The sequence below is a fragment of the Aulonocara stuartgranti genome, assembly GCF_965226115.1.
Source record: "Aulonocara stuartgranti genome assembly, chromosome: 14".
NCBI lineage: Eukaryota > Metazoa > Chordata > Actinopteri > Cichliformes > Cichlidae > Aulonocara > Aulonocara stuartgranti.
Genome location: NC_138950.1, coordinates 6065596 through 6079583, shown reverse-complemented (window position 1 = coordinate 6079583; position 13988 = coordinate 6065596). Strand labels below are relative to the sequence as shown.

General features: G+C 39.6%; 1 protein-coding gene across 5 annotated transcripts in view; it reads left to right on the top strand.

Annotated features, from left to right (window-relative positions):
- Positions 1 to 841: 841 nt before the first annotated feature.
- The window catches only part of caln1 (calneuron 1), a 58044-nt gene continuing 44897 nt past the window's right edge, over positions 842 to 13988 (top strand). For 2 of the 5 annotated variants that reach the window (XM_082503383.1, XM_082503382.1), the window contains exons 1-2: positions 2223 to 3030; positions 9583 to 9704. In XM_082503383.1, coding sequence (XP_082359509.1) covers positions 2825 to 3030; positions 9583 to 9704 — 328 coding nt within the window. In that variant the 5' untranslated portion in view covers positions 2223 to 2824. Of the gene's footprint in view, positions 1434 to 2222; positions 3031 to 9582; positions 9705 to 13988 lie in introns of those variants that run through there. The other 3 variants (XM_082503386.1, XM_082503385.1, XM_082503384.1) reach the window with 3 other exon arrangements.

The window sequence follows — 13988 nt, the reverse complement described above, 5'->3', positions numbered from 1 at the left end:
GGAAAAAATCTGGGAAGCCTTTTAGTTAATGAGACACATCATAAAAAAAAGACTAATAATGACACAATGGGAAGTAAATACATCCATTTCTTTTCTTATGGGCTTTTTAGGGGTCTTTCTTTCTTCACATCATATTATACTGTATGGTAGATGACTGTCTGGCAGTGCACTAATAATCAGAATTGCTTTAGCTTTTTGTTTGGGCGACATATCAGGATAGTAACGTTATTTTTAGCAGCAGCTTTCAGCTATAGATTTCTTCTTCTTCTACTTCTACTCCTATACAGGATAACTTCATTCTGTAAATGCATGTCTTTGCTCAGTTCTGAACTTCATTCATTATAAATTTCTCTTTTTCTTAAGGAGACATGTTGTTCAAAAGAACACACTGCACCTGCAGAATGTCACTGCAAGCCTTTCTGATATATTCAGTCATTCATCAGAGAGTTTGTTGCCGTTTTTAGTCATCAGTCTTGTTTTGGGTTCTGGTAAACATAAGCCATTGTTCAGCAGTCTGAAGTGGAGAGAGAATGTGTGATTAAGGCTTTGTTTGGTGAAGCAGGGCAGAAATGATGACTGAGCGTTGGTGAAAAACCTGTAAAAACTAAGCTCTCTGAGGAGCAAATACATGAATATTGGAGCAGGGAAGAGAAATTGTTGTATTGTATTGGAAACAGAATGTATTAGGAAATATGTTTTCTGTTGCTGGCAGTAAATTAATTTGAAATAATCCTAACACACAAACTTATTTTGGCTGGTTTGGCACGATGTCACGTCTGAAATTCGGAGAAGAGGCGGGGTAACCAGAAGAAATGTGTCCGGTTAGGTGTTTTCAAAACGGTGCAGGTGTTTCCTCCGCTTGAAAATGAGACGATAGACCACGATATAAGCAAACAAGTAAAAACAGCCAATCCGCTGCTTTCCTGCTCGGTTGCGTATTGGTTTGGATTGAAGCGTCTCTGTTGGGCACTGGGCTGCTCTCATCAATCGTACTGACGCTCGGCACTTGTGTGTGTGGATCTTCACTCCTTGGATTGTGAGTTTGAAACAACAGACCCAGGGCAGTGATTTTTTTTTTTTATTAGATTCCGCAGTCTCTGTGAGTATTAGGGGCTACAGCTAGATGATAAAATATTTTAAATGCTGATGAGAGTTTGGCAAAAAGGTGCAACTCGAATAGATGTGTCCAACTGCTGCTGGACTTCAGAAGCTATTAAAACACACGCTGCCCTGCCGGTGTAGCATGGCCACGCTGCACTGTCAAAACAAAGGAATAACTAACTAATAAGAAAGCAATCAACAGGATCACCGTCGTCAGGATCGATCGACACGGCTGATTGAGGAGTCCACCCCAAGTCTCTAAACTGGAGCCTACTGCGAGCATCGATTAACGGATTTGACAGCTCACCTTCAGACATCTAACAGCCTCAGAGGTAAGCAGTGGAATTCAGGGTATAAAATATCTTCACTGGGCAATGAATTGGCTGCAGCGTATCATTGGAAAATGGGGATTTTTTTTCTTTGTCCACATTTAATCACGCAAGTGCTGCGCTCAGCCCCACACCTGTTGTTGTTTGGCCCCGTCAGAACCAGCGGATGTCCACTCGTAAGAATCTGCGGGTGATTTTCGCTGCAGTTTTTTGTGCCTATGCAGACACTGTGGAGACTGGGTGAAAAATAGGCTTGAACATAAGTCCGCATGATACTTCGTTTTCCCTTCTATGCACTGACATTTGCGCAAGATTTCAGTCTAATAAAGTCTAGCACATTGTTCCTTAAAAAAACAAAAACATGAATGTGGTTTAGCTTAAGCAAAATCGGGTTGAGATATATTTTCGACTGAAGTAGGTGTTTCTGAGACGCATGTGAGCTTTGACTCAAACAGCATAAGATCTGAGCTGAAGGTGTTTAAATGAGAGGGTGGATGCTGTTAGTGATGATGGTAGCTGTTGGAAAATGTCATTTCTATCACACTGATGACAAGAAAGCGCGGAAAGTGTCTGTCTTGTATGTATCTTGGGTCGATGTGAGGAAGGACTTCTCACTGTGGACCCCCTGCCGGGACGCCGCCCCCCTTCCACCATCCCCATCCTCCTGTTGCGAGGCGTCCAGCGCGCACTCCTGCTCCACACGGTGGCGCACGCTCTTATAAGACTCTCCCAACATGTTCCGCTCTCTGTGGTTTCTCCCAGCAGGTCCCCGTGTAGACCTGCAGAGCGCACTGTAAGCAAAACCCACTGGGTTATTGGGACCGTCTGTACAAAAACACCCTTTCAGCCTTTTTCACGTTACCTATCATTTTTCTTTCAATTTCCCTGTTTTTCGTCTTTTTTCGTCTCTAATTAATCTCTAATAATTCACGTGTCTTTATTTTCTTTTTCTTCCTCTGTATCTCTCCCTTTCTTTTCGCCTCGCCCTTTCTCCCTCTCTGTAGCTTCTCCGTGTGTACTTTGCCAGTACAGCCGCAGGCAGGCAAGCAGAGCTGAGTCTGTCATCGGGACTCACTAATGAGCCCTCACTCCATTTCCCCATGTGGAGGAATGTTTGCGCTGTAGAGTGAGCGAGCGAGTAAGGAGGGAGGGGGGGAACGAGAACGAGGGAGACAGACAGGAGAGGGAGGGACGGCGGGAGTGAGTAAGAAGCCAAGAGTGGAGTGTGAGAGGAGCTACCGTACCTGCTGCTCTCACTGCTCAAATATTAACAACGGATTTCAGGGAACTGATGCTGCTGCTCTGGGACAAACCCAAACTGTGGAGGCAGCCGGGTTCAGTGGTTTGTGGACAGGCACTGTGCTGCTGCTGGAGGCACTGCATATAAAAGACTGATGGAGGAGGAGGTCACAGAGCCGGATCCTCAGATGGTGGAGCCCTCCAGCATGCCATCGCCAGAGACACATGCGGAGGTAAATGGAGACTTGCCGGGGAACCCATACCTGAGGGATGATGGGAAAGTGGACGTGGTGGAGAGTCCGGCAAGAGAGCCTGTTGTGCTGCAGTATCCTACAGAGTACAATCTCAGCCACCAGTGTGGGTAAGAATCATCATATGGGAGAAACAGAGAAATGGTCTGTTGCTGCAGGGAGCAGCTGATAATATGTGCAGAGAGGTGGCACTTCTGTGGAACACTCCCGTCTTTTCTTTTCTCAGTTTGGAGATTGAATTCAGCTTTGTAGTGATGGTTTGATGAATTGGCTTTGCACTCACTTGGCCAATGTTTAAACCCCTTGTGTGCCTTTGCTGCCCAGTCGATGGCACTGGAAGTCATAGAGCCATAATTTAATTTCACAAAAAGTCCATATTTCATTGACAAATGGAAATGTTTTTCACGTTATGATTTCAACAGAAATTTGTTTCATTGCCTGTTGTGACTTGTCACCTTGCACACCATTCGAATAGATAAAGTTGAATGATCAAAAGCAACAGGCAATTAAATAAGTGTCACCATGACTTTTGAGAAGGGATTACTTTGTTTTCAGGTCTGTTTTAGCAGCTGTGTTGTGCATTCGCTGTATTGTATAATATCGTCTTATGGTCAATGTGTTTACACAAACTGAGTCATCAGATGGCACCAAAGAGCCTCACACCACAGAAACACCATTGTAACCGAAATGACCAACTTCTGGTTTGGTCTGGAAATTATTATTTTTTTCATTGTTTTTATTTTAACATCTGTCATTTCTCTAATTGGCAATTTATTTTATGACCAGTTGACAGACTATGCTCTCATTTTAATCTCTGTGATGAAAAATGATCTAACTACACACAAAGTTTCTGCTGCATTTATTTCTGTGGTTGGACCTTTTCAAGAAATCTGCCAGTGTAGCCAAACTTCAGTCTGTGACATCGCATCAGGTGGTTTTGTTTTGCTGTTACATCTTTGATGGAGAATGTATTTTTACACAAAGCTGTCACTGTATTATGTCCATTACGAAGCTGATCTTGTGGCTGGAGCGGCTGCTGTTGGTACACATTGTTCTCCTCGTGTCCCGCTCTGTATTGGCCCATTGCTGTTGGCTGTTGTGCTGCAGGGTCTGATGTAAGAAATTGCCATCTGGCCTCCTTGTCATGCAGGAAGCTCTGAGTAAGGCTGTGCTCTTTCATCAGGTTTTGCTTTTTTTCAAACGTGAAACCTCAGAAATGAGGACGGGCTGCTTTTGCACTTTTGATGCGGTCATGGGTCAATTAGTGATTTCTTATAGGAGAAGAGAGGTGAGGGATTCAAGGGACTGAGTTGTTTGTATAGTTATGAGGCAAAGCATCAGTATATTGGTGAAACTCAGTTTGATCATTTATATCACATCATATATTTTTTGTTCAGAGAGATAGTGACTGTTTCTGGACATTTACATACAGTTACAGCATGAATACACCTTAAATGGAAGTCCATTGTGCTTAAATTGTAGTGCTAAAATGGTATGAAAATTATTGAATTGAAAGAACGTATTTTTATTACAGCTCAATTCCATTATATTCAAACAAACATTAAAAAAGAGCATTTGGAGAGTATCTGCCCATAAAAATGAAATATTTAGTGGTTTATAATTTTTAACATTTGGGATTGTTTTGGCTTTTGATGTGCATGTTCAACATTTTTTGTGACTGTAATCTTTGGCATCCAGTTGATGGACAGTTTGCAGTGGAATGAGTTCGTCATGTCTTCCTGCCAGTTATTTGAGGACATAAGACATTTTAATGGCAGCTGCATAATTGCAGCTTCCTGCTTCTTCCTTTGAGGTCAAACAGTTTTGATTAGTCATGTCACCTTTGTATTATCCTTGAAGTGTCAGCACAAGTAATGCTTTCCCCGTAAGGAATGCAACGTTAGTGAGATTTTATTTATGTCTCAGGTGTAATAGGGTTCATTTTTGCAGTGACCCAGTCTTTACAGGACTAGAAAGTCTTAAGAGTATTAAATTGGTGCATTAATAGTTTGTTCTCCCTTCAGCTAATGTGTAATACTAATATTTAAAGTGATTAAAATGCTTTGAAAACAAAGCTGTGAATGCTCCAAATGGCATTTAATTTTCTTAGAGTTGCCACCTTCAAATAAAAAGTGGCTTTTAAAATGTCTTTATTATATTACTGATTGTCATCCGTATTTACACAACCATCTACCATGAGTCATCTGTGGGAACTTTAATCATGAAAAAAGGAAACATGAGCTTCACTTTGCTCATACTCAACTTCAGCCTTTTTTTTGTTTTTTGTTTTTTTAAAGCATGACTGTTAAAAACATTCATGGACTTTTATCCATCTGAGGAAGATCTGTTTTTAAAATCATGTTCGTGGTTAAGTTTTAATGTCAAGGTTTGTGGTTAGACATTGCAGAACAGTTCTGTGTTCTTTTTTTGAGCTTTTAATCTTATTACTTTTATCTTTGGGATGAAAGTTGAGGATCTAAAAAAATTAGAGACTTCAGACTTTTATCTGTGACCAACTCCTTCTCACCTGTCATATTTAGCTGTCACCTTTAGTACAGAACCTCTTAAAAAATCAAGACTCTTGATGTGACCGCTCGGCCCATGATTAAATGCCACAGGTCTAATCGCAGCTAGTGCGAACATCAACAATAGTGTTCAGTCAATTCATACACTGTCCTTGAGCCAGATTCTGACTCCTAGCTCATTCCCTCACAGACTGAAAGTCACTTTGTGTAACAGCATCAGCTAATGGCCTCAACCTATTGTAAAATTTGAGTTACTATCCTATAAAACTAAAGGGCGGGTTTCATCTGCTTTTAGTGCCATGTTCTTTTGTGAATTTACATAAAATGTACTTTTGGGCAAAATATCTTCTAATCCATTCTAGTAAAAATGAAACAATTAGTGGATTAATTGCTTTATGGATGGTCTCTTAAATGTGTGAGGATATGGTGCTTTTCTTAATTCTTTGTCATTGTGAGCTGGATTTTAGGCTTTTTGTCAGTCAGAACGAGCGCAGTGATGACATTCGAGCGGATCATGTTGTAATATTTCTAAAACAATCGGTGATTTAAATAAGTAAACGAGTGAAACCAGTTGTTTGTAACGGTTTGTAATCGTCCATCTTCAAATACATATACAGAATTTGTCATTCTGTGCCATTTCAGTAAAATCCTCAGGAACATCTGCTGATTTCTGTGGTTCACTTTTATCAGGCACTCGATCTGAGTATTAAATTCCATGATCTTGCCTCCTTTTCCCGTTCATCTAATATATATATCACAGCATGCAGAGAGTAAGGATTAGATGAAGGGAAGATCACTTCTGATTTAAGTGATTACTGCATGCTTTGTTCCTGAAGGGCAAATTAGCTTCTTCAGCTGAGACCTTGATCAATTTAATCAGATCTAATGATGCTGAAAACTGTGAAGCGCTCTGTTCTACACTGTCTTTTTAAGGGGTTGAAGGTCAGTGTTTCATGGTCTCAGCACATTATTTCACACTTTATCTTTTCCGTTATTAAACACCATATCCTTGAGATATTTTAGTAAAGTGTTATCTAAATCTTATCCTTTCTTAATGTCCCATAGCCTTGATGTACGGAGCCCCGCAAGGGATATGGGAGAAAATAAAATTACGATAAACTTTTGCGACATCTCGCAAAACTAACTCGGGATCTCGCAAAAGTTTTGCGACATCTCGCAAATGTTGAATTCCAACAATGGCGGCAGCTACTTAGTTGTAATATTACTCTTTCTGGGTCACAAAATAAACTTTTAAAATATTTTGAGGCGTAAATGTAGCTGTGTAAACGTCAAATATCTGCTCGGATTAGAAGATCACATATTTGAAAAAGTGCTCCGACGTTTTCGGAGATGTCTGACACGCACCATCTCGAAGCTAACGGGAGGTCGAGACCTACTACAGTCGAACACCGTCCTCCCAGTCGGCTTTGAGCTGGCGGCCTCCGAAGAATGCGGCTAAAACGTTTGCAAGATCCCGAGTTTGTTTTGCGAGATCTCGCAAAAGTCCGTCTTAATTTTTTTTTCTCCCATGTCCCTTGCGGGGCTCCGTACCGTATTGATGTGTAATTACATTAGTCTATATTTATTTTTATATTTCATAGTCGTTTTTTTTCTTTACATTTTGAAATTGAAACGTAAATGGACATATTTGGCATGAATAAATATTTTGTGCCATTAACTGTAAGATGTCAGTCAGCTATTTCAATTTTAACATTTACATTAATTTCCACTGTCACTAAAAATACTGTATTACACCATAAATATGTGCAGTGGTAGGAAGACTGCAAGTAGCCAGTATTTACACAAGACAGTATATTCCTCTACAAACCTATCAGGAAGTGTTTTACAGTGTGCATTTAATTTAACAAATCTTAGTCAAATCAAATGATAGCATGAATAGCACATGAGGAAGAGATCGAAGGAATTGTGATGGAGTGGTGTGGGCATAACTGAATCAGCAGAGTGATAGCGGGAAGTGTCAGATTGAAACGTGTGAAGATCTGAAATGGCTAATACCACTGACTTCAGTGCTCTGCTTGAACTAACATCATGCTTCATTTATGTATTCTAAAATGATTCTTTACTCTATGAATGTGTGGAAATAATTGAATATGTCTGCCACAGCAGCATACCAGGTTAAACCTAGTATAACTTAAAGGTCATGCTTGATTTAGGGAATTTAAGGAAAAAATGTCACCATGTGATTCATTTTCAACCAAACAACTACTAAACTGGGTTTTTGGTGAGATCAGGTACACAGATGACTGATTTAAAAAAAATAATAATAATAACAACTCAACAATTTAATTACTGCTGGTGTTTAAAATTCCAGCAATCCAACAGACTAATAATTCTAGCTTGCACATAAACTCTTACTACCTGTTAAGATGCTCAACAACCATCCCAGGAATGTAAAAAGTAAGAATTGGATTTCTGCTGCTGAGTGTCATTATGTCATTCATTCTTAGTCTTGATTAGTGTGAGCTTTTCTGCTGAATGCAGAATCTAATGAAAGTGAGAAAACTCACAATGGAAGCCACAATTTCCCTCCACCCTGAGAGTACACACAGTGCTGTTTCATCCTACAAAACCAAAAGTTTGCACCACAAACTGCCTTTTAATTAATTTGTGTCTCCATTGTCTGCTTTCAAAATATTTTCAATATGATTCTTGTTATCATAATAAGCCATGTGTTGATTTCTGATATGAATTGAAAGTCGCCCTTACATGGTAGCCATTCTGATCAATAGTTCCCCAGGCAACACAAATGCAGAAAAGTACCTGTGTAAATCAGCTGATATCATGTGGGTTGGCTCGTAGCGATAAAGTTGAAAGAGCGGACAAGAGGGATGATTGTAATATTCAAAATGACAGCTGAGAAATGGCTGAATAATTGATGAATTAGGAAATGAAAAATCCTGACATTACGCGCAAGAAAAAGCTGCTCCTAATAGGCGGAGCTGCAGACGTCTTGATGTGCATGCTTATTAAACTGACAAACATGCAAGATGCAGAGGCCGGTTGTGAACTGCGAGGCGACAGATGGCTGATCGTTGTTGCAGGATGTAGGAAAATAAACCTTTCGAGATAAAAGAAACAAACAAAGAGGGCAATATTAATGTATAACTATAAACTCCTCTAAAACCTTCAGTGAAGGCTAAGAAAAGATCACCCCTGGCTTATGGTTGTTGTTATTTTGGTTTTGCAAGAAGAATGAGCAGCATGCCTTTGTCATAAAAACCTCTAAATATAAACTAACAGATTTTGAGGGCATAAAATTACTGTAACCCTAAGAGTGTAAAATCTTTTCCCTTTTCACATTTAGATGTATTCTAAATATTTTTGTCTAAGCTCTCATAACTGTGAGATGTATGAAACTCTGCTCTGCTGTCAACTTAACCCGTAAAGGAGATGAAACAATGAAAAATGTGATTCTTTAGTTTGGTGCAGATCATTCAGTTCATTCTAAAAATCCTCCATTATGTCAAAGAAGCATTTCCTCAAAGGGCTCATCTAGATGAAATCCTGTCGGAGATCTTATCACTAAGATCTCAGTGCTTTTACTTTCCCCCTGTGCCCTTGAGCTTTAATTTATTGAATAATTAATTACTTCAGACTCATTTGCACCTACATTGCACACAGGCATGCTCATATGCACCTAACGTAGACATAAATTCAGCACATTCACCTCGAGCTACACGCTGTGTTACTTTCCATTTAGTGAATGAGTTCTGTTTCATTTATGAAGCATGTTTATGCCGCGCCTATTGGATTTGTTTTAGCAGTGCCAGAGTCACAAATGAGCGAAACTGTCGCTTTAAAATCTGATTATTTCTTATTTTCTTCTTGACTTAATTGTAAGTTTTGTTTGAAAGGGAACCTGCGCAGCTCGCAAATCAATTCTCAGTTTTTTCTTTTTCTGTGGCTAATTTGAAACCCTAATAAGTCAATTCTACAGTGATGTTGTGGGGACCATGAAATGTCACAAACAGAAGCTGCTGTTTTTAGAAATGTGTAAGGTGGGCTTTTAATGGTTTGTTTGTTTTTGGAATTAATCCTCCAAGAGAGAAGACTCCTGTACAGCTCCTCTTTTCTACCCTCACTGCTGTCTAAATGATTTCTTCTATTGTCTCTCAGGGAGAAGATGCCGTTCCACCATGTAACGGCAGGCCTGCTCTACAAGGGGAACTACCTGAGCCGCTCGCTGTCCGACAGTGACAGCGATGTGTTGGCCAGCATCTCTGTTGAGGAGCTTGACGGTAGGACTCTTCTGTAAACTGGCTACTGTCCTCCCTTCCTTATCCTTGATGATTTATTCAAAGTGAATAGGCTGCTTACAATCTTCCTACCAACATAGTAATTGGCAACATCATGCAGCTAATATATTAATATTCATTACTGCTATATGTTGTTACTCAAACCTGAGAAGAAAATCATCCATAAAGGATCTTCTATTAAAAAATAAATAAAAAATGTGTTTTGTGTCTTCAGCAAAAGCAAAGCCAGGTTTAGGCTTTTATTCACCAACTGTTAACTTATTTATGCAACAAACACAAGTCCAGGCCTTGAGTTAAAAAAACAAAACACACTTTTTAGACTTAAATAGTGTGACCTGGAAATGTTGCTGCATACAAATGATTATAAAGCCACTGTGGCTTCATGTTTAGTTACACTTCATGCCAGCTTAAGCAGGGTGTAGGAACAGAGTTAACCCTCTCCAGGCAGACGTTGCAGATTTGCAACAGTTAAGAACTAACAACCTGATTACCCCACATACATATTTTACGAGTTTTTTTTTCTCAGAAGTACCACTGCAGGACATGGTTGTGCATTAGCAACAAAAAACTTAGGAAAAAGTTACAAAAAGGTCAGAGAACAATTAGCCTGTAATTGAAACCCAACAAAGGTATTGAACATTTAAAGAATATTTGACTGTGTGTAAAGGGAAAAAATTATGTGTAAAATAAAAAACAAGTATTTTGGACGATAAGCCTGTCCACACTGTAGACTCTAAATCTATGTGGATCTCTTTTTTCCCCCTAAAAGAGTCTGTTCATTTTATTGCCAGAAACGCTTTGAGAGACAATGCGGCGCTACAACACGAGCAGCATCTGCCTCACCGAGTCAACCAGCCACAGAAATGCAGTATTCTCTACATAGCTTATCTTACCAGGAGCATTTGTGGTCTGCTGGCCTCTCTCTGTCCCAGACGCTGTGTTTATGAACCCTTTGTTTTGCAGTATGTCTGAGAGTAATCACCTGGGCCCGTACAACACAAACCTGATCAATAATGGTCTGCTGGAGTCAGCAATAGCAACCTCACAGGTAGCAAACAAGCTAGACTTCCCAAGACCTTGAAAATATTAATCTTTTGATGCAACATTAAGCTGCTGCCTGGAAAATTGGCATTGCAAGGCATGGTAATGGCCAGATACTCTGTCAGGACGGAGTTTTAATATGCACGAAGGGATTTGCTGTGTGTGAATTCCTCATTCCTGTTTCAATGGGTTCACGCTGTTTAGTGAATACGAAATGATCTGTGGTTATAGGGTCCTGATGAGGTCCATTTAAAAACGCTATGACTGAGTCACTGTAGCCTGCCAGCACTGTAATTACTGCATAAGTATTTACCCTGAATTATATGCTGGATGGTATTACAGTGGGTTTGCAGACAGGTCACTAGTTTGAATAGTGAAAGTCAGTAGAACCAGGTGTGACTCACTCAGGCCCTCATAACTGATATTGTTAACAAAATGTGTCTCAGTCGTGCAGGTTACTTTTCCCAGTGATGTCTGTGATTGCTACCAATGTCCACTATGTCATTTAGAAATTAAAGAAGAAACAAGAAGCTTTTCTGGGGAATTGCATGTCGGAATAAAACCACGACTTGTGGTGAGGGGAGCAACTGTGTGCTTGGCTGTCTGCAGGTGCAGTGTGAAGTTTTGTGCCAACTAGAGGAGATAAAGAGGGGACTGTCGGTGATGATCCTAATTTTTAGTATTGATTAGTTTTTGTTTTTTAAGCCATTTTTTAAAAACAACTATGGTGTGGTAAGGTAGTTCCAGAAGTTATACATCTTACAATATTCCAGAATATTAGCCTGCTTTCATGTGTATTTGGGATCTTTGTCCTGTTGGAACATCCAGTTGTGTCCAAGTTTTAGCCTTCCAGATGTTGATTTGAGGTGAAGTTGAGGAATTTGGAGGTAGTTCTCCTTCCTCAGTACTCCATCCACCTGTACCAGTACCACTTGAAACAAAACAGCCCCAGTGCATGCTGTTACCACCACAGTTGATACAGAGTTTGAAAGCCTCACTTTTTTTTGCATGCAAGCACATCTTTTTTCATTGAGGCCAATCTTTATCTTGTCTGACCATAGAACTTTTCTCCAGAAGCCATTTGGCTTGTCCAAGTGGGCAGCTACAAATTTCAGTCAAGTTTGAAAGTGTTGATTTTTGGAGCAGGAGCTTCTTTTTTAAGCCGCACCCTCTTAGTGCATGGTGATATAAAACTCAATTTATTGTGGACAGTGCTGCTAGTGATCCAGCAGTTTCCTGGTCCCTGAACATCTCAGGCAATTTCCTCTCATCTGAGGGTGACAGTTTCAGTGTTCATCCAGACTTTGGTAAAATGGTGTCCAAATAACTTTGAACTTTGAATCTACAGTTGTTTAAAATTGACTCCAAGAGACTTTTCTATCTTGTGTTAATCTACAGTTTTCAATCATTAGAAGATCTTTAGATTATCACTGTCTTCACTGACTCTGACTTTCCCATTGTTATGAGTATTGTTTAATCCAGTGAGTGCTGTCTAACAAATCCTTCTTATCCTGACAAAGACAAACTGCCAGCTTTATTCAATAGTGATCACTGATAGGTTAATTGGCCTTGGCCTTGTAAAGTTAAACAACATTATAGAATCTTCAGCACTACTATTTGAGCCTGTATGTCCATCCAAAATAAATTCAAATGTGTGCACCCAAATTTTTTGGTTTTTAGAGTCATTAAAGATATTTGTGGGGCAATCATTCCACTCTGGAAAAATAACAGACTTGTAAACTTTTAACCCCTGTAGCCCTTCAGTTTCAGTCCCCTGATACAGATTACTCAGCCTCTGCGTTCTGCACATGTAACACTTCTGCTTCACAATATTTACTGTTTGTCCAGGGGTATTAAAAACCTTGCAGCTGCAGGCTGAGCTCTCATATGACTGGTAGTGTGGAATCATTCAGCTGTTGAGTTTGTTGTTTAGTTTGTTAATGTTTTATCTCTCAGGAGGAGCTGCTGCTGCCAGCAGGGATTACTGAAGATAACAGCAGGCTCTTAAGTGTTTCTCACAGTAGGTACACCACTGTAAGATTTAAAATATGTCAGTCATTACGAGACTGCTGGCAGTTGTTCACCAGAAGCTGCACTGGAAGAAAGGCAACTTTAATATGTGAGGTTGATCCTGACCAGTGTTTTCACTCCATGTTACAGCATCAAAGAGAGTTCACGTTTCCGTGTATTTTCTTATAACTAGAATGGGGAAAATCTCTTGTAAGATGTAGGATTTATAACTAATTCTCAGAAACGCACTCGATAAGCTGTTCTCTGATCATCTGAATGTGAAATATTGTTCATGCCATTCCACACAAGCCTTTTTGCAGCGTTGCCCTTGCTCTGTGACCTGAGTGTAATCTTAAGAAGCTCTAAAAGCCTCTTTGCACCTCATTGGTTTCTTTAAAAGTGGACAGTTTTTGTCTTATTCGTTACATAAATTTAATTATGGTGTAAGGAAGGCCCAGAAAAGAGCTTTTTGCAGAATAATAAGACTTTCCTTACCAAGTACAAGCACAAACAACAAAACTTCAAGACTTTTCCTTCCCTGTGTACTCTCTGGTCCATCCGGAATATATCAGGGAAAACCATGTTAGTCTGTGGCGTTAGATCCTGGAAGAACAAACTGAGCATTTATTACAAAGATGTTATTATTACATGACTCTCAGTAATATTGGGGCTGTGAAGTTTCACAAAATTGATCATAATCTCATAATATTTGAAAACTGCTACTTACAGAAGATCAAATGATTAACTGTATGCTTTGACCTTATGTGATCTCTTAGTCATGCTGTTGCTGAGTGAGGTTAGTACTCCAGGGTGAGAGTTGCATGAGGTCATTGACCTTTGGTTGCATGTGTGAATTTACAGAAACTCCTAGAGAGTCTTCATCTTTCAAGTTTTATGCAAATCAGATGACTTCATCTGTTACCACAGGGCAGCTTGAGAGAACTTAAACTAGTTCAAAAGTTTGAATTTCAAGACATAATGAATTTTTAAATCTTTTATGACTGAAAACTAAATTTATTGAACTATTTTCATCACACAGCTGACATTTCATTCAGTGTAATTCTGAAGGTGCACTGGGACAGTTCTAATGTAATAGCCCGGATGACAGACACCATAATATCAAATAGTATCGAAACACTCCACCACAAATTCAGATGAATATGCATCCACAGAGGCAGACCTGGGTGAGTTCAGTTTTTTCTAAAGGTTTTGTGA